This window comes from Pelmatolapia mariae, linkage group LG13 (genome assembly GCF_036321145.2).
Source record: "Pelmatolapia mariae isolate MD_Pm_ZW linkage group LG13, Pm_UMD_F_2, whole genome shotgun sequence".
Classification (NCBI taxonomy): Eukaryota; Metazoa; Chordata; class Actinopteri; order Cichliformes; family Cichlidae; genus Pelmatolapia; species Pelmatolapia mariae.
The window spans coordinates 8,519,707-8,544,247 of NC_086238.1; the positions used below are offsets into that span (position 1 = coordinate 8,519,707).

Sequence of the window (24,541 nt, forward strand, 5' to 3'; positions counted from 1 at the left end):
TATGATTTTATATTTTGCAAACAATGAATACCACTTTTTAAATTAAATATAGTGCCAAAACAACATGTTAAATGTTTAAAACTGTTACTTTTTTTTAAATGCATGATTATTTCAAATTTAATGCCAAAGACAGCCTTTTAAAAGTCAGTGCAGGATCGTGTTTGCCACTGTGTTACATCAATTCTCTTTTTAAGAATTTGTGACCAGAGGAAACCAATTAAGTTTTCCCATTCTTGCTTAATATATTTCTATTGCCCAATAGTCTGGGCCTCCATAGCCACATTTTCCCTTTCAGAATTTAGGGCAGTCTGAATTGCATGAAGGTACTATTTTCAATTATATATTGTGTTTAAATAACTTACAAATTATTGAACTCTGTTTTTGCAGAGGACGGTTCCAGGCTGCTAAGCATAAGGTACACGGATGCAATTTAATCAAGAGTGGAAGCCGGAACTCAGAATGGGCATGCTCTCATATGCTGGTCAAGTTTATTAAGATCTGTTGCTGATCAGTTCAACAGAAGGGATGGGAAACATCAAAACAGTGAGTGAAACACTTTCCTGAGGTGCCAGGAAAGAAGGCCAAGGTCTTCTTTCCTCTGATAGGATGACAAAGTATCTTGTACTTATTTCTACTGTGGTGCTGTGCGCCTCTTTGGTGTTTAAGCACACTCTCTGGCAGACCGTGGGCACTCTCTTCAGCTTTATGTCCGGAAATAAAAGGAATAAAATGTATTGCTGGCATATCTCCCAGCCCTCAGAACAGTCTTTGAGGTACTGCAATGATGGGTGGATGGACTGATTGAAATATTCCCTGCTCCAGTCTCACTTTGTCCCTCCATGACCTCATTGCTTCCTTTCTCCCTTGTATCTTCCACTTTCCTATGACATATTTCAGTTGCAGTGCACCAGCAGCATAATCAAAGTCTTTTAAAGAAAATAGAGGCAGTGAAGTGGAGATGCTGTAGAGGAGGAAGCTAAAGGGAGTCTGAAAAAGACATATTTGCTGACTCACTGTTTGAACAGAGGGTAAAAAGAGGCAGCAGGGAAAACATGCAGCACAGCGTGGACATTAGGACATCAATTTAAACCAAATGGTGGACTGGACTTCTTGTAACAAAATTCACCCACTCACTTGAAAAGCTCCTGACGTGAAATGGCCCTGTTCGTGAGTGGGTCAATGGCGTATACCATCAGGTCCGACTTAGAGTAGTCTTCTAACTCAAAGCCATCACCATGGCGACGTGGCCCGATAGCCTCTACAATCACCTTGGCACCTGGAATCTGGTCCTGGACGTGGCGCTCCAGAATACTTAGATACACACAGATGAAACTTTGTATCCTATACTTTACATTGTATAAATACTATATGTGCGAATACATACACAAACATTTTAAACACTTAAAGAAAAAAACTGAGAAAGATGAATTATAGAAGGTAAAATCCAGGTTCAAACAATTTCTAATGCCCAAAAGCAATATGACAGCCACCAAGATTAAGTACTCCAATCTGGCAGTGATTGTCCCATTGGGCAGCAGTTTGCCTCTCCACATTGGGCTCTTGGCAAAGTAAGGCTCTGATAATCCTTCTCAGGCAGGGAAAAATCCACACCTCAAATTACAGCCAATAAAGGAAAGCCTTGCCGTCTGCCTTTGCCAAGGTGGATAAACAGTTTGAGCACTCAGGTAAAATGGCCCTGGATCATCATCAGCGCTGTGCAAAATCTCAAATGGCATCACTGTAAAGAGCGTAACACAACTAATGTCTCTGTTTTTCAGCCTAAAGAGCTGTGTCACTTCTGTGAGAAAGACACAGTAAGCTCTTGAAAAACAGCTATTAACACCCATTTGCCTTTCAGATTGACTAATTAAGCTAAACACTGTGCCCTAAGAGCGGTAAAAAGATGCTTCATGAATCTCTATCATTAATTAATCTAAACTGGGAGAACCGACTCTAGAGGACAGACTCATCTGTCTAATTGGCCCATCCATGATCTTAATTGATCGGTCAATGTTTACTTTACACAAAAAAGCTGCCCAAAAAAACTCTACACAGTTTTTATGAAATATCCATCTTTACTAATGCAGATTTGCTTTTATTAATTGTTCAACCAGCTGACTCATATACATCACTCTAGTCCTTACATTTTTAATGGGAATTAAAGTTCGGCCTTGAGCCTTATGTCGCAATAGACAAAACTCAAGCTGAATTTTCTTTTCTGTGCCAGTTTTAGCTGGGAAATCTTTTAAAGAAAATAATTTCAGATGAGAAAATAATAGGTTGCATAGCTGAGATTAAAAGAAAAAATATTGCAAAGGACATTTGATGAAAGGAATACTTCATCTTACACATGATCTTGCATGGAAAAAAAACAGTGTGTTAGTAATACATACCGCTTCTTTTCATTAAAATGTGATTGGTTTTTTTTTTACTTTTATATTTAATGAAATGTGAGCTGTGTCCTACCTAATGAGCTCTTCCTTCTTCTCTTCCACTAAAGTGGGTGGGACAGTGGACACAACAACCTGCATGTCCAATGCGTTGACCACAGAAACCTGGGAGAAAGTGTGAGATAGCGGGAAAGACAGAAAAGAAAGATAAAAAAGTTTAAAAATACACCGTGTAAGCCAGTTATTGACACATCCTACCGTATGTTAAATCATTGAAATGCTTCTTTAGGTGGACCCACTAATGGCCAGCTTGTATCTGTGCCATGTGGCAAACTTAAGAGCACCTAATTCCAGTGCCAGAGTTAAGTGCATAGGCAACAGCCTCTGTGCTCTGAAGCCAAATATCCCATGTGGCTCCTGTGAAATTAGGTTTCCCCTTGAAAATTAACAAGCACCATAGTTAAGCACTCACTGGTCTCTCATATACAGCCAATGTCCCACACCCTCCTTCTGTCTCGTTAGAGGCTTGTTAGCTAGACATATTTCACTGCAATAAAAAATAAGCTTGGCCACAGTCAGGAAAGATAAGCACTGAACTGGGGGCAAAGCTGAGCCCAAACACAGCGGGTGCATGCCTAAATGAGTGGGAAACAGACATGCACTCAGAAAAAGACACAGACATATATTTAGATGAACGCGCACGCAGGGAGAAGTGCATAATGTTTGCAGAGCTAATACTCATGGATAAAAGAAAGACTTTAATTGGATCATCAGCTAGTGGCAGAGGCCACATATCGGGGTGTGTTGTACCTCCTGTGAATAATTCAATAGACTGGAACCAAAACATTTAATACTCAACAGAAATAAAAACAAAGCAAAACAAAACAAAAGGCAGGGATCATCATGTAAGATCATAAACCACAAGGTATTATGAAGAGAAGCTTTGCACGAAACAAATCAAACTCGCTCTCACGTATTAACATCATTTCTGAGGTTGTTTCTTAAGGCAAGATCTTTTTTTTAGAAACTGACTGATTTGTTGTGAGAAGAATCATAAATACCTACAGATCAGATTCACAAAGTCTCAGGTTATACACTTTTATATACTGACATGGACATTAACAACACAGAAGTATAATATTCCAAATAACTCAAATAACAGGTCACACTGATCTCAAACCAGAAAAAAACACATCTGAAAAAAAGTATCTATAAAACTTTTTGTAATATCACAAAACGCAAAAGAAACTCTTTTACTGAATATGTTTCTGCATCTTTTTATTTGAGGATGACATTACAGCCTCCTACAGCAAAACATATTTACCAGAATTTCTTCTATGTATTCTTCACAGGTTCTCAATTGGGCTGATGTCAGGAGATGATGGAGGCCCACGCAATGACGTTTTTCCTTTTGTGTGCCTCCCTTGGTGGTTTGGCATCAGGCTCTGTCCGATACTGTATCAAGAGTTTTTTGGGACTTGATCCCTCGCTTGTAATACTGATAACTCATTTGACCTCAACTTTCCTTAATATGCCCTTAGCACTACTTGTCGGTGCTCTAAATCCCCCACAAATCTTTTCACGGTTCAGTCATCTTTCTTCACCTTTCAAAAAATATCAATGTTCTCATGCTTCTGGCAAAACACAGCACTCCTGCTTTTTTCTTTAGAAAGATTTCTCTTTCTTCAAATACTGCATGACAGATGTGACTCGCTTATTAATCTGATACAACCTCTTTAAGTAGTCTTAATGAAGACCCTCTAATGCAGTGAAGTAATTAACAATGCCGAGATTCATACAGTGATGCAAAAGAGATGAGAAACAGAACAGGCAGATAAATGAAAACCTTATTATGCTGAAATCATACTTAAATGTCTAATTTGGACCATGATATGAAACAAAGTACACACTCAAGGCATACTCCAGTATTGTACTTTGATATAGTCCCAGGACTTCAGTTTAAAATCTGTGTAGCTCTTATGGGTCTTGCTCCTAAAAATAGAGATCATACTTCCTCTAATGAACCTGCAAATCTCATGCATTTTCAGTTTGGCACACAACCCACTGTGGAAAACAAACTGCAACTTTTTACACTGTGGTTTTTAAACAGATTCAACAAATAAATTTTAAAGTGTTCAATTAACAAGCCTGAGATATGGTGGCAGGTGGCTTGTCTAACCTCAAAGCCAATTCGTCCTGATTTTTACAGTCTTTTTGCTTGTTGTAGTTTAATATGCTACATATGATACACAGACAAAAGTAGTTTTTTTTTAATTGAAATCCTGCCCAAAGCCTACATGGATCTTTCTCAAAATGTTAAACATTTGAGCTCACAAAACCAACATCTAAGATTACAATAATTCTGAAAAGAAACCCCCCCCCCAAAAAAAAACCAAAACAAAGAAATTCCACAACAGTTTGCTAAAGGCTGTGCTGCACTTCCTTGTGACTACTCAATGCACTGGAAAATTTTTGGCACAGCCATTCACCTAGGCTTTCCTGTATAAATTAATTGTGGACAGTTGATGCCTTCGCTGCATAAATATGATGCAGTGGAAGCCAAAAAAACCCACAACCAATAAGCCTCTGCCATGCCAGCGACATGCAAGTCAAAGATTAGCAGGGAATCCTATATTTATCTCTACATCCCTGCATCACATGGAAAGCATCATATGGATACTTACCACCACTTCAGCGCTGCTGCTAAGACCTTTTCCATAGTCATCAGTAGCAATAACCTCGAACTTGAAGTAGGATCTGCGCATGTTCCGAAACATGATGGCCGACTTGACGATACCTGTGTAGGTCTCAATGACAAAACTGTCCTGGCCCTCTGGGGTGGGTGGGATGATGAGGCGGTATGCCATGGCACTGTAATTCCCAGTGTCCTTATCGGTGGCCTGTAATACAAAACACCAAATAATCTCCAAAATATTAAAAGTTTAAGGTCATCAAAAAGAGAATATATTAATCAAGTCATTCAAAAAAAAAAATGGTGATTGTATCTGAACACATCTAAAGCCCCAGTCACTACAAAAAAGTGCATTCCATGACAGAAACCAACTAGTGAAGGAAAATTTGAAGTTTACTTGTTGGTTGGATTGCAGGTTGGCAGAGGCCGCCAATCTAGGTCTCTAGACCTGTATGAAAGTGGCTTAGGCTAGAGTCACACTAGGGAAAAGTATTGTGACCATGTGAGATCAACTTGCGATCTATGTCTTCAAAGACAGGAAGCAGGTCTGAGACCACTCGCAGTCAAGTTGCCATCTTCAAACCGACTTAAAACGAGGACAGATGGCAATAACACAGAGTCAGCCCGCTATCAGCTTGCATGTAAGCATCAAGTTGGCACTTGCATGCAATCTGTTTCCGATTAACTGTGATAACGCTCAAATCTGTTCTCTCTTTCAAATCTTTTGCCGTCTACATCAGAAGTGTAGCACTGTACTGGAACTAGGGGAAAACTTGTCACCTGTGAATCGCACAGAATCAATCACAACTCTCTCAGCTACAGATTGGGTCAGATCCAAGTGGGGCAAATTTATAATTTTCACATTTACAAACAAAACAGGCAGGTAGTTCATTTAATCAATGACCAGCATGCTACCAAGACCAGAGCGAATAGGACACCCTCCAAAAATTTAGTTCTATAAGCGCCGATTTAACCTAAAAAGCGGGCTGAGGTGCATTCGTTTTATTGTTATTCCTCAGCTATTCTGCAGCTGTGTGACAAATTAAAACACGAACAGATCTTTTTTTTTTTTTTATATTCCCTTTGTTCAGTATGTTATTAAAATATGTTTGGACAGCATTCATAGATAGCCATTTTACTGCTATTGGTAGATTCTATTAATAATTCAGTGAACACACCAAAAAAGAAAAGGAAATAAATGGTATAAGAGTGGAGCTCTTCATTTATGTTGATCTACTGGGGGATTTGTTTATAATTTTATTCCAAGCAGGTGTTCTCTAAAGTAGCTGACAAGAGAGAAAAGAGGTGCAGCTGGAGGCTCGTAAGTTATCTCCCCCTCATGTGGTTTGTTTCAAGATGCCACAGCTTTACCCATTGTTATCCACTGTAAAAGGCTAAAGAGATGGCGAGGGTTGCTGCCAAATCTGAGTATTCTTAACAGTTTTTGAATGATTTCTGTAAAACACCTGCAACTACATTTATGAGCTTTTACATCACATTATTACCTGTAAGCTGATATGTAAAGCTTATTAGAAAAGGCTTGCTTATTCACACATCCAGCAGCTACAGATAAAAAATTACTGTTGATTTGGTGCAGTGCTTCTGGCCAATCCCAGTCGCAACTTTCTTTTTGATTAGGTTTCTACAAAAAAAACCCAAAAAAACAAAACAAAAGAAAAAAAATGCTCACTGATGGAAATATCTGGCTCTTCAGCTGCTAAGCAATAGGTTACACTATGTTTACCAGCTTGTGGCTAACACTCCGTCTGCCATTTGGTGCTGTATACAGTGATGTTTTTTGCTCAACAGCTGCCTGCTTTGGTCAAAATGATCCTGCGAGAGTAGTTAGATTGAATCAAACCACTAAATCTGTAGCCAGACAGCGAAACAGTGAACTGGAACGCACTATAAAGCTCCATAAAGCAGAGGGGAGCTGCAGAGGCAGGTGGTAATTCATCACTATGAGCAATACCTAACATCAGAGTTTTGATACATCATATTGATCCTTAAGTCAAAATTCTGAAGTGTCTTACATTTTAGTAATGACTGTTTCCTGTTTGAGTGATTTAGGGGTAATGATAAGAACAGTTCTAAAATCAAAACAAAACCAAAAAGATAATAGATGATTCTCACAATCATCCAATGCATAGAGATTTTAATATATGAATCTTGTCAAAGCATTTTATCGAGATGCAACAACAGAATTCACCCATCAACCTCTGAGGCATATGTTCTGATTGGCGACTGAGCTTACAGGCAGGCATCAATTTTCACAGTACTTGTCTTGGGAAAGTGACACTGATAAATAGGAGCAATCTCTTTTTTTCTGCAGCGGTTCACACAGGAGAGGGTTGGAGCTGAGGGGGGTGCAAGGTCCCAATGGAAGGACTGCATAAATCAACAGAGTGAGATATCCTCACTGGACAAAATTTGGCCGAATATACTTTATCTGAGCATCATTTATGCATGCTAAAGGTTTTATGGACACCGGGGAAAAACTGTCACTTAGAGATGTTTGTTTCCAAGCTGCCATGAGACAGCAAAGGGAAAATATATGGACCCTGAAAGCTAGGTCAATATTAAAAACCTGTCATATTACCAAATATGGACTTATAAAGTAGCCTTGAGAGCTTGAGGCATTTCCTTCTTTTTTCCTCATTTGCTTTCAGTCTAGGAGGGAGTGAGTGTCACTTTTTTGGCAACCTCTGAATCCTAAATAGTAAATACTATTACTACCACTACTACTATCTACTCTGTAACATTTACATACTCCTAAAATTACACTGCACAAATAAAGCAAACATGTCTGACACTGGAAAATTCATCTACTTACATAAAAATGTCTGCCAGTTAGTTGGTGTAACTCTTTTTTTTAGTATTATATTATGTTACTGTTTCTGGAAAGAGTCTATCAGCAGAAGGTCAGGAGTGTCATAAATTTGTTATTACTTTTAAATATTATCCCAAGGGAGAGCAAGCGGCAATGAACTTTCTGAAATAATGTTTCACACCAGCAATATTCCAAAGAATCATGGGCCTCTGGGGGAATCTGTTGTGGTCCATGAAAGTTTGAGAAACATTTAAGCTATATTTCTTTTTTCATTCCTTTCTCGTTTTAGTAGTAGATGAAGATAATCCAATTAAGAAATGGGACTAAAATATAACACTAAGCCATTTTTCAATGAAGAGAAATCTCCAATATTAAGGAAAAATGTATGTGAGCCTCTCAGACTGCCAGTTATTTTCAAGATGAAGTCAGAACCATGTGTTCAGTCAATGGAATGAGAACCAGGTATCAGTGGGCACCCTCTTGCTTTTATTTAGGCAACAAACCCACACATCTGAGCCAGTGAATAATAAGATGGATGATATTCATGAGGACCTCGAAAAAGAATTGCTAATGTTCACAAGGTTGGAAAAGGTCTCAGGGTCTTTCTTACATTGGCTAATTTTCATGTTTGTCAGCCCACCATCAGGAGAACCCTAAACAACAAAGGTGTGCATGGCAGGGCTACAATGCAAAAACAATGCTCCCTGTCTGTCTGCAGTTTGTACACCATATGGAGAAAGCCAAAAGGCTCTTAGAATAATGTTTTGTGTAGGCATGAAACCAATATAGAAGTTTTTGGTTTAAATGACACGCATTGTGTTTGGAGAAAAGAAAATGCTGCATTCCAGCATTTCATGCTATGAAACAGGGTGGCCCTCTTTGGCTGCAGGTTGGCCCTGTTTGGCTGCAAACTGGCTGGGACGACTTCACTGTCACTGGAAAATAAAGAATATCTTAGGCCATGTGGTGGAATGGGTTAAAACTCCATGTCAGGTTGGAGGAGTAACTACCAGAAACATAGCTACAGTTACTAGCGTCCAAGGGGATTTTGACAGTAGCAGATATAGAATATTAGATGACCTTTTACAAGATATAATTAACCACGTATAATATTTAGTTTTAGGTTTGTTTCAACTCAGTTCTCCAAGTATATTATTAAAGGGCTTGTGTATTGATGTGCTAATGTTTTAGGTTATGTTTATGTTTATGTTACATAGTGTCGAGAATTCTAAAGAGTTCACAAACTTGCATGTTAGTGTCAATTACAAGTTAATCAAGAGGCAGAAAAGATGGAGACAAAGCTGTACTAATCATGTGTTTTATGGAAATCCAGTTTTTGAAATTTGAAAGCTGCAATAATTCCCATCCCTGCCTGAGGTCTCAGTTTGTACTTTACCACTACCTGCCTACGTCTAACTCTTATAGTGTATTTTGCAAGATTTCCTTTGATTTTTAACTCCCTCAGTCTTCTATGGGCTTTAGTTTGGTACCTTTTTTACACCAGAAGGAGAGCCCGAAAAAGCTCTTCCTGCAAGGCAATTATCAATATAAAACCCTGGGAGCACAGCCGAGTGCAGACCTTGTCTTTTTCTCGCTATGAAGATTTCTCATTTTTGGTCCAGCACCTGCAAAAAAAAGTCTTTAGATGTGCATAGCTTTTCTGCTTGTACCCACAAGCACAAGTGCACAGACTGTATAACATTCAGGATTATACAGGCTACTGAAAAATAGATTATGTCTTAAAGGACATAAGTCATTTAAGGGCATTTATGCCTTTTTTATGAGATCACAGATATAATATTACTACTACTACTATAACTATTACTACTAGTACTCGTGATGTTGATACATTTTTGCAGGTAATGCATGAAGTAGCTCTTTAAAAACTCTGTAGACAAACACGATCCTAAATGCACAATCATACCCATAATGCAGAGTGTAAAGAGTATTGTACACAATGAAAAAGTGAAATCTTCTTGGTACAACAGGCTGATATTCAGCGGGATGTCCAGCCATGCATCTGAGAACACACTGAGATTACACTGCTCAGCTTACTCTGATCCCAGCTGTCTGTGGAAAGGCAAGCAGTGGGGGGAGCGAAACTGACAAAGAGATGTTACAAGCAACAGGGGAGGAGACCAAACTGTGCTGCACAGAGCAAAAATTGTCACACCATGGCTGAAGGGTAAGTGTAACAAAAGAATCAGTCTTTAGTTTTTATACATAAGCAGCAAAAACAACAACGACAACAAAAAACCCCCAGCTAATTGTTTTCTTACCACTATCTTGAGCACTGAGCTGAAGATCTTAGTGTCTTCTGCCACACCGCCTATGTAGAGCTTCCTGGAGAAGACAGGAGGGTGGTCGTTCTCATCCCGAACCTCAATGAACACCTTGGCTGTGTTAGCTGCAATAAATGACACCAGAAGGATTTCAAATCCTGTTTAAGCTTTTATTTGTTAGTTCTTAGTTTCTCTCTTAGTTTATGCAGGGCTCAGCTTGCATACTTAAGTGCACCTACTTTATTCATGCTTCCCCTGACCCAGGTTAGCACCACCCTTACAAAAGTAGAGTCGGGACATGCAAGCTTAGAAAATTTATGTCATCGAAATAAAGTAAACATAGCTCATTTGATTATTGGAACTGGAGTTGTCCAATTTGTCTTCAAAACTGGCATGTCATAATAATTTTTTCATGGACATCAGCCGGTCTACAACTTCAAAAGACTTGAAGGTTTGAAGGCCTGAAATAATTTCCCAGAATATTTTGAAAGTTATTTATCACTGAAACCATCACACAGTGTCAACAAAGTTGTTTTTTTCCCCTTTCCTTCTCCGTAATTGACACCTCTGGATAGCTCTCACAGATTGTAAATAAAGTCAGGTGGGCAAGCAGGTGTGTATTTTTCCCTTATTTGAGGAATGCATCTTTGACCCCTTTTGTTTTACTTTAAAATTGATGCACCCACCTTTTGCCTGACTGAAAATAGTTTTATGTGGGTATATTCCCCTTCTTCTTTGGAAAAGCCCTCTTTATTTAGTAGTAATTTCAAGCTGCACTGCAATAACCTTTTGAAGTGGATTTGAATTGCATGCTGAAAAGAGAAACATGTTCCCTTATTACTGTCTCAGCCCCTTCCAACAAAACAGCGCGAGAAGCTATTTTGGCAAAGCCGACAACTTTGAGCCAATAATGAGGAGGTTAATTTTGTTTTGATTGCAGCAAATATTCAGCATGGGGAAAAACTGAGTCTGAAGGATGTTGATGACTTCTCTCTCACTGCCCCCATAAGCAGATCAGGAAAACAACTGAGCCATTTTGCATTCTGTTTACCAACCAATAAGCAATAACACTCACACACTGAGTGGAAAATTGCTCTGTTAAATAATAAAAATTGATGATGAAATCTTAACTTCGAAACCATTATTTTTAAATGGGGTCTACCTTGTTGAGAAGTTTATTCTTCCTACAACTTGGTGCATAAAAATGCCATCAATAAAAGCCAGTGGAAGCTTAAGAGGCAAGCATTTTGCACATTATTGGGAATAATAATTTGAAGGGCAGCCAATAATCAAGCTGCAAGAGGGTCCCTGGAGTTACACAGAATACTGAGAGGCAAGGAGGCATAAAATTGCGCATAATACTAAATTTGCTGGTTAAGTGGCCTTTTTGTGAGGCTTCTGAAATATTCATTCTGTCCCTTTAAAAAGAAACACACATGTACAGAGTATTTCATCTGCCTAATTTGTCATAGTTACACCAATGCAATGTACAGCATAAATATGAAGAGCGGAAAAAAATCAAGACTGCAGTTTAGGTTAAAAAAAAATGCAGTGTCAAGGACCATTTTTCTTCTAGCGAGATAAAAAAAAGAAAAAGAAAAAGTAAAGCCATGTGGCATTGGCGCTAAGGATGCACCAGGGGAATTGGACAAACAAAACACAGCACATCAAATTATAGGGACAAAAGCTGTAGTGTGAGACATCGCGGGAGGACTCGAGGGAACGAGGAAAGAGGTCTGCAGAGTTTCTCTCTCCTCCCGCTCTTTGCAGAAAGTGGCCATCCTCCATCAGCACATAAAAACATAAATATAGTCTCTCCGGCTCACACTCTGGACACTCATAAAGATGCATGAACAAAACAAACCTATTATGAGAAGAGGAGTGCTTCTAAGCCCGTCTAGGTTTGAGTGCATTATTATTTAGAAAACATGCAAGTAAATATTGTCTTAGTCTGGGTTATTATATTGTATGCATGCATGTGTGGATCCTGAACATTTGCATACATATGTAAGGTACTGGACCTAAGAGGGTCACTGGTCCACTAATTGATAAAAACACATTAATGAGAAGGAAGATGCTGCGCCTCACGGAGCCCTGATCATTATAACAAGAGAAGTATGACGAGTGAGTGCACTCATTCAAAACGGGGTGCCTGCTTACAGCGTACTTGTTAGAGAAGCTCTCTTCTTTGTGGGTATACAAGTGTTGATTACTTTTAATTATGGTCATTAGTATGTGAGAGACACAGTATGACAAAAAAGAGCAGCAAACCATCTACTAAACCTTATTTATTGTTAGAACACTACCCATCATTATACAAAACATGAATGTCAGTAAACCGAACCATAAACGAGCCTAATGATATTCCAGCTAGGGCATGGCTATCAAAGAGAGAGCAGTCTCAAGTCTCCGGAGTTATTTCAAACCTCCACTGTGACAGTGGAAGCATCAAGCAATTTATGCATATTTCATAAACAGGCAATCAAACAATCATGCCCACTTCACACAGCAATGGTACGCTGGAGGTATTATTAAAGTTTTAACTTTTCTCTCAAGCAACTTCTGTCACTTTTCATGAGTTATGTCAAGAACAATAACACGAATGCCTTAGAGGAGAGACTACCTAAAATTACCATGTATGCGGAATTCCTGGACAGAAAGAAAAGACACTGGGATAGAGAAGGAAGAAACTGTGACAATCGGTTTTTGCCATGCTTCAAGAATCACCCTTGCCAACCAACATATTCTGCAGTTTGTTTTTTTTCTAGTACACTGAGGCCTTAAGAATGGGAACATGCACAAATTCCATTAAATGAGAATTTGCCATGATTAATGTTTTCTCACCCACCCTCATTATGTGGTGATTTGTCTAAATTAAGAGAAATGGCCTATTTTTTTCCTCGCTAGATCTTTTTGAGGAATTTTGACAAAACATTTTTAACAATTTGTGATATTACCGGACACTGAAGCTTTTATTTCTCATATTTTGAACATTATTATTAAATCACCATAACTACAAGATGAACATCAAATCTGTTGACACTGTTGAATAGTGTGTTAAAGTAGCAGTTTAATAGGCATAAAATAGTATTTCTTCAACAATAAGGTGATTTGCAAATAGATATTAGCTGAAAACTTGGCATATCTATGCGTGGTGTGCAGCATGTTTTGAGGAAATATGAGGAAATTAGACAAATGGAGGACAAAAGAAAAAGTGGTCTTCAGAAATGTTCTCAGCAGAAGGGTGGCTGTCAGAAGCCATTCTTAAAGAAGTGAAATGATGTATGCTAAATTACACAAAACTGGTCTGAAAAATCAGTGGCAACAGGTCTTATGAAGTGATGAATCCAAATTTCACATTTTTTGATTTTGAATCATCATCAATGTGTACGGAGAAGTTCAGGAGAAAGGTACAACAGTGAGTATCCACAGCCATCTGTAAAATATGGTGGAAGCTGTTTCATGGTTTGGTAATGCACTTCAGCCAGTGGTGTTGGGGATCTTGTCAAAATTATGAAATATAAGTGCAGAAAAGCTGGATTTCGCCCTTATTTAAACAGTGTGGAATCATCTTGACAGAGAAAGGAACAAAAGGCATCTGATTTCCAAAGAAGAGCTTTGAATTTCAATAAAGTTTGCCTAAGAGTTCAGGTTGTTTTGAAGAATAAAGTAAAACCAAATACTGACTTTCAAACTTGTCAGAACTGTACAAACCCTATTTTTACCTTATATACCTCATTTCCATCTATTTTTTGCACGTTTCAGTAGACTGCTTTCATTTTCCTACCAAAATAAAAAGAGAGATGTTGGCTCAAGTCTTCTACATAGCAATGTAAAGATAAAGGATGAAAGCAAGTGATTATAAACTTTCTAATAATATAACCATAAATGGTCAAAGTGAGGAATTTACAGTAATATCTAAGATAATGGATGAGTTGGTCCCTAAATTGGATAAGCAGGTGCGAAAATGGATGGACCTTCAATACCATAATTTCTGTCCTGAGTTTAAACACAAACAATGCAACACAACTTCCGCTGTGAGTGGCTTACATGCTAACATTTCTTACTTTTAGAAGGCACACGGAGGTTGGACATGACAACCACCATTGAGTCGGCCTGGACCCTGAGGACATAGCTGGTCACGTTTTCATAATCCAGTGGTTTTGCCGTGGAGATGACGCCTGTCCTGTTGTTCACCTGAAAATGACCTGGAAACCAACAAGTGGCGTTTATGAAAAAGAGGAAAAACTGCACACAGATAACACAGTAAATAGATTCACTGGTGAGTTCTATAGTTTTTAATTTCTTGCAACCAAATGGTGATATGACCAGAACTATATGACTTATTTTTTTACACAATTAACTACAAGAACTCTTGAGGTGCATGTGGACAAGCAACTATTGACTGAGGGTTCCTTCTATATATGTCTTCTATTTTTGGCTGACTGACCTGAGTCAGCCTCACACCTGTCTAGCCATTTTTCTTTCCATGAGTGTAATGATGCTCTTCAGACTTTGCCAACAAGTGTGAAAAGTGATCTACAGTTCCAAGTACATCAATACTGTCCTCTCTGACTCTACACAGACTTCTAAACAAACATCTAGATGTTTTTCACTGAGCATTTTAAAATCTAAATTTCATTTTCACGTTAAATAAACAGGTTTTTTTTTTTTTTTTGCACCTAAAGTGGAATTTAGCACTTAGGGTCAAAATGACTGCATTGTATACTGTATAATCTGCAGGCCATACCTCGTTCGTTTCCTGCAACAATGGAGTAGAAGATGGTTTGATTGATAGCAGCAGCAAGAATAATCCCTACTGAAGTGCCAATAGGAGCCAGCTCACTAACTGGAGGGAACCTGAGAAGACATCAAACACAATCATAAACCAAACAGTCTGCCCAACATAGTGGACCTAAATTCAGTATCACACCAAAAGTATAAAAACTGGATATAAAAGGAGCTACACAAAATGTACAAAAGGTGTGTATTTTGTCCATTTTACAGACTTTCATAACATTGTTGCAAGAGTTATTCCATCCATGATGCTTCCAACAACCCACCTGCCGAATATCTTAAAAACCTAGTGTACCTAATGTGGGGTACTTAAATCAGATATATTTAAGAACCTTGCATTTTTAAACACAGATTTATTTTGCACTGCTAAGGTAGTGGGAGGGTAAATCTGTGAGTGGATTCTTTTACGCTCGATCATTTATTCATTAATTCCTCACATTCTTTGATATGTTGTTTCTTGAGCGAGCTTCACCAAAGCCCTTTAACCTTTAACTACAAAGAAACTGGATGGTTATCATGTAATAAGGCTTTTTTTTTGGGTCGATATGCTACTCTTTTAACAGTTATGCGTGACTATCAGCCACACAAGTGTGTAATCATATCCAGCAGATATGATTGTCACCACTCTCCACAGAAATTACAGCTGCCTTAAATAGCAGGGAACCCTGTCGTAGCAGTGTGACGGTGAGGGATGATTGAAGACGATAATGTCATCACACTGCAACACCCTCTTGTGATACTGTGTGTGCTTTCTCGTTTTTACTCTCATCTCTACATGTATGGTGTGTGTATGTGTTACAGTTTTTATTCAAAGTTAGACTATTACTCACAGCAGCGGTAGGAAATCTGTGACAGCGTTTGTGGGAGTAATGCTCACAATAATCTCTGACTGTCATATTCTATTAAACAGAATATGTTCAGTCTGACTGAAAAACATGGACTGTCGACTATCCATGTTTATGACATGTAATTAAACTCTTTTATTGCTTTACTCTTTGCTGACACCTCTGTTATTTTCCCATAGAGGAAAAAAACCCAAACAACAGCAAAATGCAGCAAATTTAAGTATCTCTTATTGTAATTTCATAAAGCAACTCAACCCATTTTAGATGGCAGTTGTGAAACGAGAAAGATTGAATCCATTTATCAATGTGAAGAAGAAGAGCAAGAAAACCTATATTCAAACAGAAACAGAGGAGTGTATTGTCTGAAAAGATGTGCAGGTTTTGAGACGATAAATTACACTGGCCTTACTGCTCAATGAAGTAAAACAGCGTGCAGAATCATCTTAGACAGTTTGCAGGTGTAACAGTTCATAGAGCAAGTTTTAGAAGAAAAACAAAGGTTCAAATAATACAGTGTTGAAGGACAAAAAGTTGTTATTTTAAAATGGTCTATTCATACTATTGGCTATAGTTACTGTTTCTGAAGACAACCAATCCTCAAGGACATTTTAGATTGAAAATAAATCTGTAAAATAGGAGCTGTTCTCTTTTACAAAGAATGACACGCTATTCATCCTCGGAGATATTATTGTGGCCTGCACTGGAATGACTGCCTGCATTAATAACACTTTCATCAAAAATACAGCCACGTTATTGACACATCAATAACGTGTTGTTTGGATGATACTGAAAGACTTCTGTTCGGTTTCCCTTCGGGTATGCTATTGTGCTGTCGCTGAATAATTGCTCTGTCTCTGTGGCATCCGGGAGCAGGAATCCACGCCATGCTTCACAGTGATGGGAACCAATTTATTAATGTGGTCTTCACGTAAGTAGATTACCTGGCTCGGGAACAACCGGTTGACAAAAACACAGAGGCAGTGTGAGCACAATGTGAGAACAGTGATGTGCAAAACAGCCCAAAATGTCAGTCTCATAACTGTGCCATTCATCGGAATCCAGGATCCAACACAATGGTTATCCTCAATTTTAAAGTAACCTTCACTTCACTGCCTGTACACTTACAATCCACTGTCTTGTATTATATACTGTACATATTAATATTGAATGCAGATTAATACCACAGAAATTGAAATATATATTCTTTAAATACAGAATTGTAAAAAAGTCTTGCACCACCCACCTTTTCTTTACATTTTGCTTCTAAGCAGCCAGACTTTTTCTTTTGTTTTTGTGTTTTTTAAACGTGGTCTTGAAAAATAGATCTCCTGGCTTTTATGAAGGAAACTTTTCTTAAGACATTGACTGCTTTTTCACTAATTTTCAGTCCAGTCCTTTGTACTTTGACCCTCATTTTCCATTTTCAGAGGATTTCTTTTTTTGTTAGTTAAGCCAATCAGCACAGACCTATGCATCAATCAAGCACAAGCACGGTTTGAATCCATCATCTGTTTGCTTGCATCTTCTGCTGCATTTGCATGGGTTTTCTTCAGCTATTCTGGCTTCCTCCCACAGTCCAAAGACATGCAGTTAGATATATTACTTATTGGTATTGTAATTGTAAATGTACCCCCTACTAATTTTCCAGTGATTCAAGATCTAAAGGAGGATTAATTGGTGTTTCTAGGCTAATAAATAAATAAAATTAACATCTGACAGTGATAAGACAATACCCCAAGGTTGAAATTGTATCTGCACTCTCTTTATTGTTTATATATTGTTAAGTAAGTAAGTAAATAAGTTTAAATGGAGTTAATGGTGTTTGGTCTACAGATCACAAAAATCAAATTAAATGCTAAATCTATATATGCATATGTCTTTATGTTGTCAGTATATGAAACTGATACCCAAGAACTCATATTGTCTTTGCTGTTCATACATACATCCTGCTAAAAATGTGTCCCGTCTGTAAAAGACAACTTGTGTCAGCCTCATGTGTATCATTCTTGAGGCCTTAAGCTGGATTTTTTGCTCTTCCTACTGCAGCAACTTCATCCAAAAAATAACACATTTGGGCCTCGGCGTGAAGCCCGAGATAAGCTGAGGTGGAGGTAAGCGTGAACCACCTCAGGTGAGCTTTATGGGCAGCAGGCCCTCCAATCTAGGCAAGCAACACAATCACACCAGACCATGGAAAACATTATCTACCAAAAGCAATGGACCTCATGTGATGACCTTTTTCCTTTGATATTTCAAACCCCTCTGTTGTAATTTCATGCCAGATTCACCAAATTTGAGCAGATCCTCAAATTTGGTGAATTGTAAAAACCTCCTTTACGTTGTCGTTCTTGGTGACATATTATTAGAAACATGCTGTATCCCAAATTGCTCCACTGGAACCTTTAATGGGAACATTTTATTCCCAAGAGTTAAAATACATGAATAATATTCATGAACCCACAACAGGAAGAAAGAAAAACAAAAATGAAAAATCCTTACCCTTCTAGTTAAATTTTACCTCACTTATTTAAGATGATTCCTTTAGCATACTGAACTCCTAAAGTCATTCTTCACAACTCGGAAGTCATATTTATTTTTCTGTAGTGAAAAAAACGAAGGTTATTTGTAAGAGAAATGTTTCAGCTTTGGCGCTCGTGGCTTTGGTAAAACTTTGGAATGGAGCAGGAGAGGATAACCTGTGCTGACCTATTCAAAGGTTTTTCTCAGTTGGTCTTTAAGTCTGAGTGGGGTATGAAAGACTGTGCGCAGCTTGCAACAAGCTGCATGGTGTGATTGCCAGGAAGAGGCAGAGCTGACATGTTATCACTTCCCTACATAGTGGCTCTGCCTGAGGGTTGTGAGCTGCTGTGAAATGACAAAGAGGGTGTGAAGGCATCTGAAGTGTGCAGATTAGTATAAAGGTACATCCACATGTAGACGGGAAGAATGACAGAAGGGTTTGTAGAAACAATACATAGTGATAGCTAGGCATGATAAGAATTAGAGATTCCAACTCTATTATCGATATCACTTATGAATTTGATTCTTCATTGGCTCTGTTTTAAGAGTCACCACCATTGCTATGCAGCAATAAAGAAATTACATTCATGCAAATATATTGTATGCTGTGGATCAAACGTGTATGCTTGTTTGTTGAGGTATTTCCCCTCTTTACTGTGATCAGTGTTGGAGTCGTTACTCAAAAAAAAGTCATTATTACACATATTACACACAACACTTAAAAGTAATGTGGTATATTACTTAATTACTCCCGGCAAAAAGTAATTCGTTATAGCCTACTACTTGTTACATTACTTTCACATTACTCTGTAAAATAGTTGAAACACACCATCTCATAATCACCATTTAATAATATAAATCTGAGACTACAACACCAAACACAATTCCTAATGAGGATACACATATCTAAGATCTTTGTCTTGGTAGAATACAAAGCTGACCTCACAAGGCACAGATAAAAACCAGCACAAAAAAGCGATCGTGAACAGGCAGACAGGGAGGTTGCAGCCTGACTGCTCATTTGTTTGTTATGTGTTGAAGTTAAGGGTCTGGCTGCTGAGGTTGGCATTCACTCTGGGTTCTTGGCTAGCTTAGCGTTAGCTTGGCATATGCTTGCGAACCAAAGTTGTGTTAGTAGCATGTTGCGGTAGTTTCTGTCCTGGATGCAGTTTTCCACTTTACCACTTAGGTTTCCTTTTGCGCAAAAAAATAATAAATAAAAGTCAATATCCATGCAGTAGACTGTGTCGCTATTTTCCTCCACAAACATAGGAACTGAAATCAGTTTAGGAAGTGGATTACTAGCAACCGGTTTTCTAGATGAACCGGTTCTCGATTCCCATCCCTACTGATAGTTGGATAGATGGAAGGGCAGAGAAGGACAAATAAACTGGAATATGGACAGGCACTTGAAAAGCCTTAAAGCAAGATGGCTAAGCGAGTATAAAAAAAAAAGAAAAGTGTAATAATATCCGATAATTATGTGTCAAGAGTTATGAGCTGGCTGATATACCGGGACTTGAGGATATCAGAATGCAAATAAAATGTGTATTCAAGAGTCAAGTGGTAGTAAATTTCAAAGAGTCAATTATGCATAATGCAATATCATATAGTGAGCAGGGCCAAATTCACTTTTCATTTCTTTCGTATTCAGATGAGCAAAGATGCCATCCAGAGAGAGAGAGGGAGAGCGAGAGAAAGAGAAAGTAAACGAGAGAAAGAAAAATAAAGAGAGGAGGAAGATGCTGACACATCTACAGGCAGCAGAGAGTCCTGGTGTCAACATTAGGGAGGGTGAATGACATGCTGCTGAGAAGCGTGGGCAGCACACAGGTGTCAGCGAGCACTCTGCCCCAGGGCCAATGGAGAAGTGATGCTTACGAGACAAGGCAGAGGCGTATAAGCCTTGTCGAGCACCACAGGGGCCTCTGTTACAGTGTCTACTATCCTTCTACCTCGCCTTCCCTTTTCTTTCATGCACTGCATCACAGCCAGAACAAGAGGTGAGGGATGGTGACCTTGCTGAGTCTCTGCTACGGTCCGTGCTCCTTTGGTGGATATGCAGATTTAGTGCGACGAAAGGTCTGAATCAACATCAAATCCTAGACATGAGTCATTTAACTGTAAAGTGTTCAGAAGCAAATTGCATAAACAGTGTGCAAATGTCCATAAATACATACTCAGGAAACTGTTGCAATACATTTCCTGCCTGAATGTTGATGTTGGCAGTACGCTTCAGTTTTGGTTCAACAATTATAAATCAGTCTAACTCAATGACTGTTGAGGTGGATTTGTGCTCGACAGTTTGTTAGTTAGCTCTTGTGTCACCCTGGTGTGAACTTGTTTGTTCCTGCCTGGAAGCAAATTCTACGAATGACAAACATTGACTCATCTGACTTGCACTAAATTATATATAGGGAATGCATTTCAGCTCCTGCTTGAACACAAGTAGGCACAGAGGAAAAACACTCAATGTTCATGCTCTCCATTAAGGCGGCAATTCTAAGGAATTTTGACAGCCCAGGCAAAATCAGCTCAGTCACAGCATGATTTACACAGTGAGTAGCCTGTTCGGGTGAATCTTATCACAGGATATTAAAATTAATTAGTTGGCAACATAAAAAAAAGAAAGAAAAAGTGGGAGACTTCTATAGTGTTGCATTTATTTATGAGAGCCTTGTTCCAGATATTGGGAACTGTACAGCAGTGTAGTTAGCCAATTTATTTTAAAAATGAACAGTCCTTCAAATTTTCAGAACACCATCCAGGTTCATCCCATAGCTGCCCTATAACCATTTTGCTTTTTTAATGTTTATGAATATTTTGCTTGATTAATTTCTGACTTCTCAGAAGTCCAGTCTGTCGGCTCAAATTTGAGTATAAAGGCCTGTATTCAGTTCATTTGCCTAATAAATAACCATATGATTTTAAGTTTTAAACAAGTTTTTGACACTTTTCTAAAATATTCACGTTTTATTGTTTTTATGGAAGGTGATGATAAGAATCAATTTGATAAAAATTAATGTATCAACATATATAATGTATTCAAGGCCAAAAGTATTCCTCTTTTTTTAAGCATGTCAACATAAAAAGCTAACAACTCTTTCATATAATGTAATATCACTGCACTGAGAGTTTATAGTCTTGTGTGCTATTGACTGAAGGTCAGACTTTAAAGATTACACGCTATGTTTGGCAAGACCAAAGAGGGGTGGAGAAACAAAGTGGGAATAGGCAAGTGAGAAACAGAGATAAAGGTATTATAGGGTCCCTGGACCACTCAAGATATTCGAAAGGTTTTGAAAACTAGTGCCATGATAGCCTAGATATTTCAAAGTTATCTTTTTTGGCAAGACTCAATTCTCTTCCTAGAATACACAATATAATACAACCAATGTGAAGAAAAAAACATCCAAAAAGCCCACAATAAAAGTGCAGCATAAAGGTTGGAGCTGTAATTCTGTCTGTCAGAAAGTACACATTAAGTAGCATTAACACATCGAATAGATACAGAATACATCTACTCCTTAAAAGCCCTCTACACTCAACAAAAATATAAAATTGACATTTCAACTGCTTTACTGCCTTCTGCTATTACATATACAGAAAATGGAAATCACAAAATATGATGCATGTGTTTGTAGGAGTGTGGAAACTTATATGTGTAAGCGAGAGCCTATTTTCAAGCAATACAGAGCTAGAAAACCCCCCAATATATTATCTATGGATTAACCAGAGAGTCAAAGGCATTATTTCAACCGAGAAACAACACTGTGTAATGATTCAGACATACTGTGGCAGCTCGAATCTGAAGGCAGATAATAGATATTACTATGGCCAGATATCATTAGAGACAAATGGAAATACCTTATAGCTAAAAACCTTTAGAAGTTTAAAAAATAGCAGGTGGTAAAGAGAGCAGATATTAGAGCTATGCTTATGAAAATGGAAGTGCACATTTACATCAAGACTAGAGTGGTGAAATGCAACAGCCTGATCATTTTTAGCACCTGCTGTAAGATCACTGCTGTATCTCATGCTCCTAATCATTCCTTTCTTCTTCTTGCACTATTTATTGTTGTGACGCTTTCATGAATGTGAATTGATTGAGCTAATAAAATAAAACACTCATTTAAAGTAACGTAAAGCAAGTTCTGACTGCTTAGAGGGTGAAGTGTAGATTCCAGAAAGAAAAAAAAACCTTATTATGTAAGCTGTCTGCTGGAAATGACTGCCTTTGGAGTTGTATAGGCTAATTTACAAGTAAGCAAACAAAAGAACAAAGAACATACTGATTGCCACTTTAAATGTACAATCATGCCATCTTTATATTATGATGGTAAAAGTAGATTGTAAGCATCTAATGATGTTGCTGCAATCTGTGTTATTAACAATTAATTTCACAATAACAATCAGTTTTGACAGAAAAACACTTTCTTCATTTTTTTGAGAAAGACGAGGCCAACACAGTTCTAATGTGAGAAAATGTCTGGGTCACGCCCTTCTGCAAATTGCATCTGAATAAAATAAAGTGCCTCTGTTAATGTACAGCACGCTAGTTTAAACTCTTTACAGCTGAAGTGCAATAGCCTTTTGCCAAGTACTGTTTAACTTATATACTGTGGCAACATATTATGTTTTTGTTTTAATTATACATCCTATTTAGCAATCACTATAGTTCAAGCTATTTCACCATTTTTGAGGCAATATTGTTACATTACATGTTCATCTACAAGTGCACTTTGGCACTTTTCAATTTATGGCTCGAGTGCAAATATCTCCCTCCAGGTTGCCAGCACTGCACAGGCAATGTGACATACTTGCAAGCTTTCAAATACAATATTATCATTAATGTAGAGCAGTTCAAAAAGACACTAATATGTTTTTCTTGAAACGATCAAGGCTTCCCCATATTCCTAAATTTGTGTACAATTGAAAAATTCATTACCCACTCCAGCAAAGTCTCTCTCAGCTGTATACCAAATGTAATGCAGGCAGATATTAACAAGCAATGTTTATGAACTCGTGACTCACTGTTACCAATAGGTTCTTGGAAAAAAGAGAATCTAACAAACTACTAATAAACTTCTTAGAAATCTGACACTCCTGGCATGAAGTGATGCTTAACTATGTGTTCAAATTATAGCATCCTGTTCTATAAAATGAGAGAACAATGTTTACAGCTTTTTCTGATCATGCTCCTCCCTGTGCTGTACTACTAGGGAGTTATCCACCAGATGAAGAATTTCATTTGTATTCACAGCAGCCTATTTTTCTTCGTTCCACAAGAAAGAAAAGCGGCTTTAATAAAAAACGTCTTCTTGAGGGAAATATGAAAAACACTGGCAAAGCTGGCAAATTAACATTTACTGTGCAGCCAGACGCTGTTTGCCAGGTTAGCCATGTCAGCCCACAGGACATCACTTCACATATGATCCACCGGGTTATTTCGCATACAAGGGGAGAGAGCAAATGTTTGGATGCTGGCGGATGACTGTGTTGTCCAAACTAAGGCCAGCTTTTTGAGGCTTGCAATGTGATATCACAAGGTGCCATGAGGGCAATGCTGCCCTTCTGCATGTTTTACACTCAAATTAGCCACTCTACTACATCAACACCTGGAGGCTTTACTCACAGAAAGAGACTAGTACTACTCTACCTAGCAGAATAGAGAAAAGCCAGCATACAAACTCTGTTGGGCTGGTCAGCACAAACTATAAAGACCCCTTTTTAATGTTGTGAGTGAGGGTCCAGTCACATGTCTGAAGTCGGCACATGAGAAGATAAAAATACTTTGCTTTAACACTGGACACCATGACCTGATGTGGTATTGAAAAGGAGAGAGCCAGCTGGGATTTACTTGTCTAAAAAAACTGTAGGAGTTCGTATTGGTTGGAAGCATTATGGGAATCTTGTGAGCCCAAATTCACTCAAGCAAGAAGGACACAGATGTCTTTTTCAGAAATACTTTATATAGCAATGATGATATAAAGAAGAACAATGTGAGTTCTTATTCCTTTATACTGAATTAGCATGTCCTAAAATATTGGGATGCACGGGGGAGCTCAAAACTTAAGTCAGATATGATATTAAATATGAATTCTGTTCATATTTGATATCATATGTGAGTCGTGGCATAAACTAAGAGACTATTATAGTTCATGTTCTGCCAAACTGCAAAACAG

General features: G+C 38.1%; 1 protein-coding gene across 1 annotated transcript in view; it reads right to left on the reverse strand.

Annotated features, from left to right (window-relative positions):
- Nucleotides 1-24,541, reverse strand: part of LOC134639922 (protocadherin-15-like) — a 160,108-nt gene that overhangs the window by 17,006 nt on the left and 118,561 nt on the right. The window contains exons 25-30 of the mRNA XM_063491441.1: nucleotides 14,945-15,054; nucleotides 14,262-14,402; nucleotides 10,192-10,319; nucleotides 5,075-5,290; nucleotides 2,467-2,555; nucleotides 1,135-1,311 (exon numbers count right to left, since the gene is read on the reverse strand). Of these exons, the coding sequence (XP_063347511.1) occupies nucleotides 1,135-1,311; nucleotides 2,467-2,555; nucleotides 5,075-5,290; nucleotides 10,192-10,319; nucleotides 14,262-14,402; nucleotides 14,945-15,054 (861 nt within the window). The remainder of the gene's footprint in view (nucleotides 1-1,134; nucleotides 1,312-2,466; nucleotides 2,556-5,074; nucleotides 5,291-10,191; nucleotides 10,320-14,261; nucleotides 14,403-14,944; nucleotides 15,055-24,541) is intronic.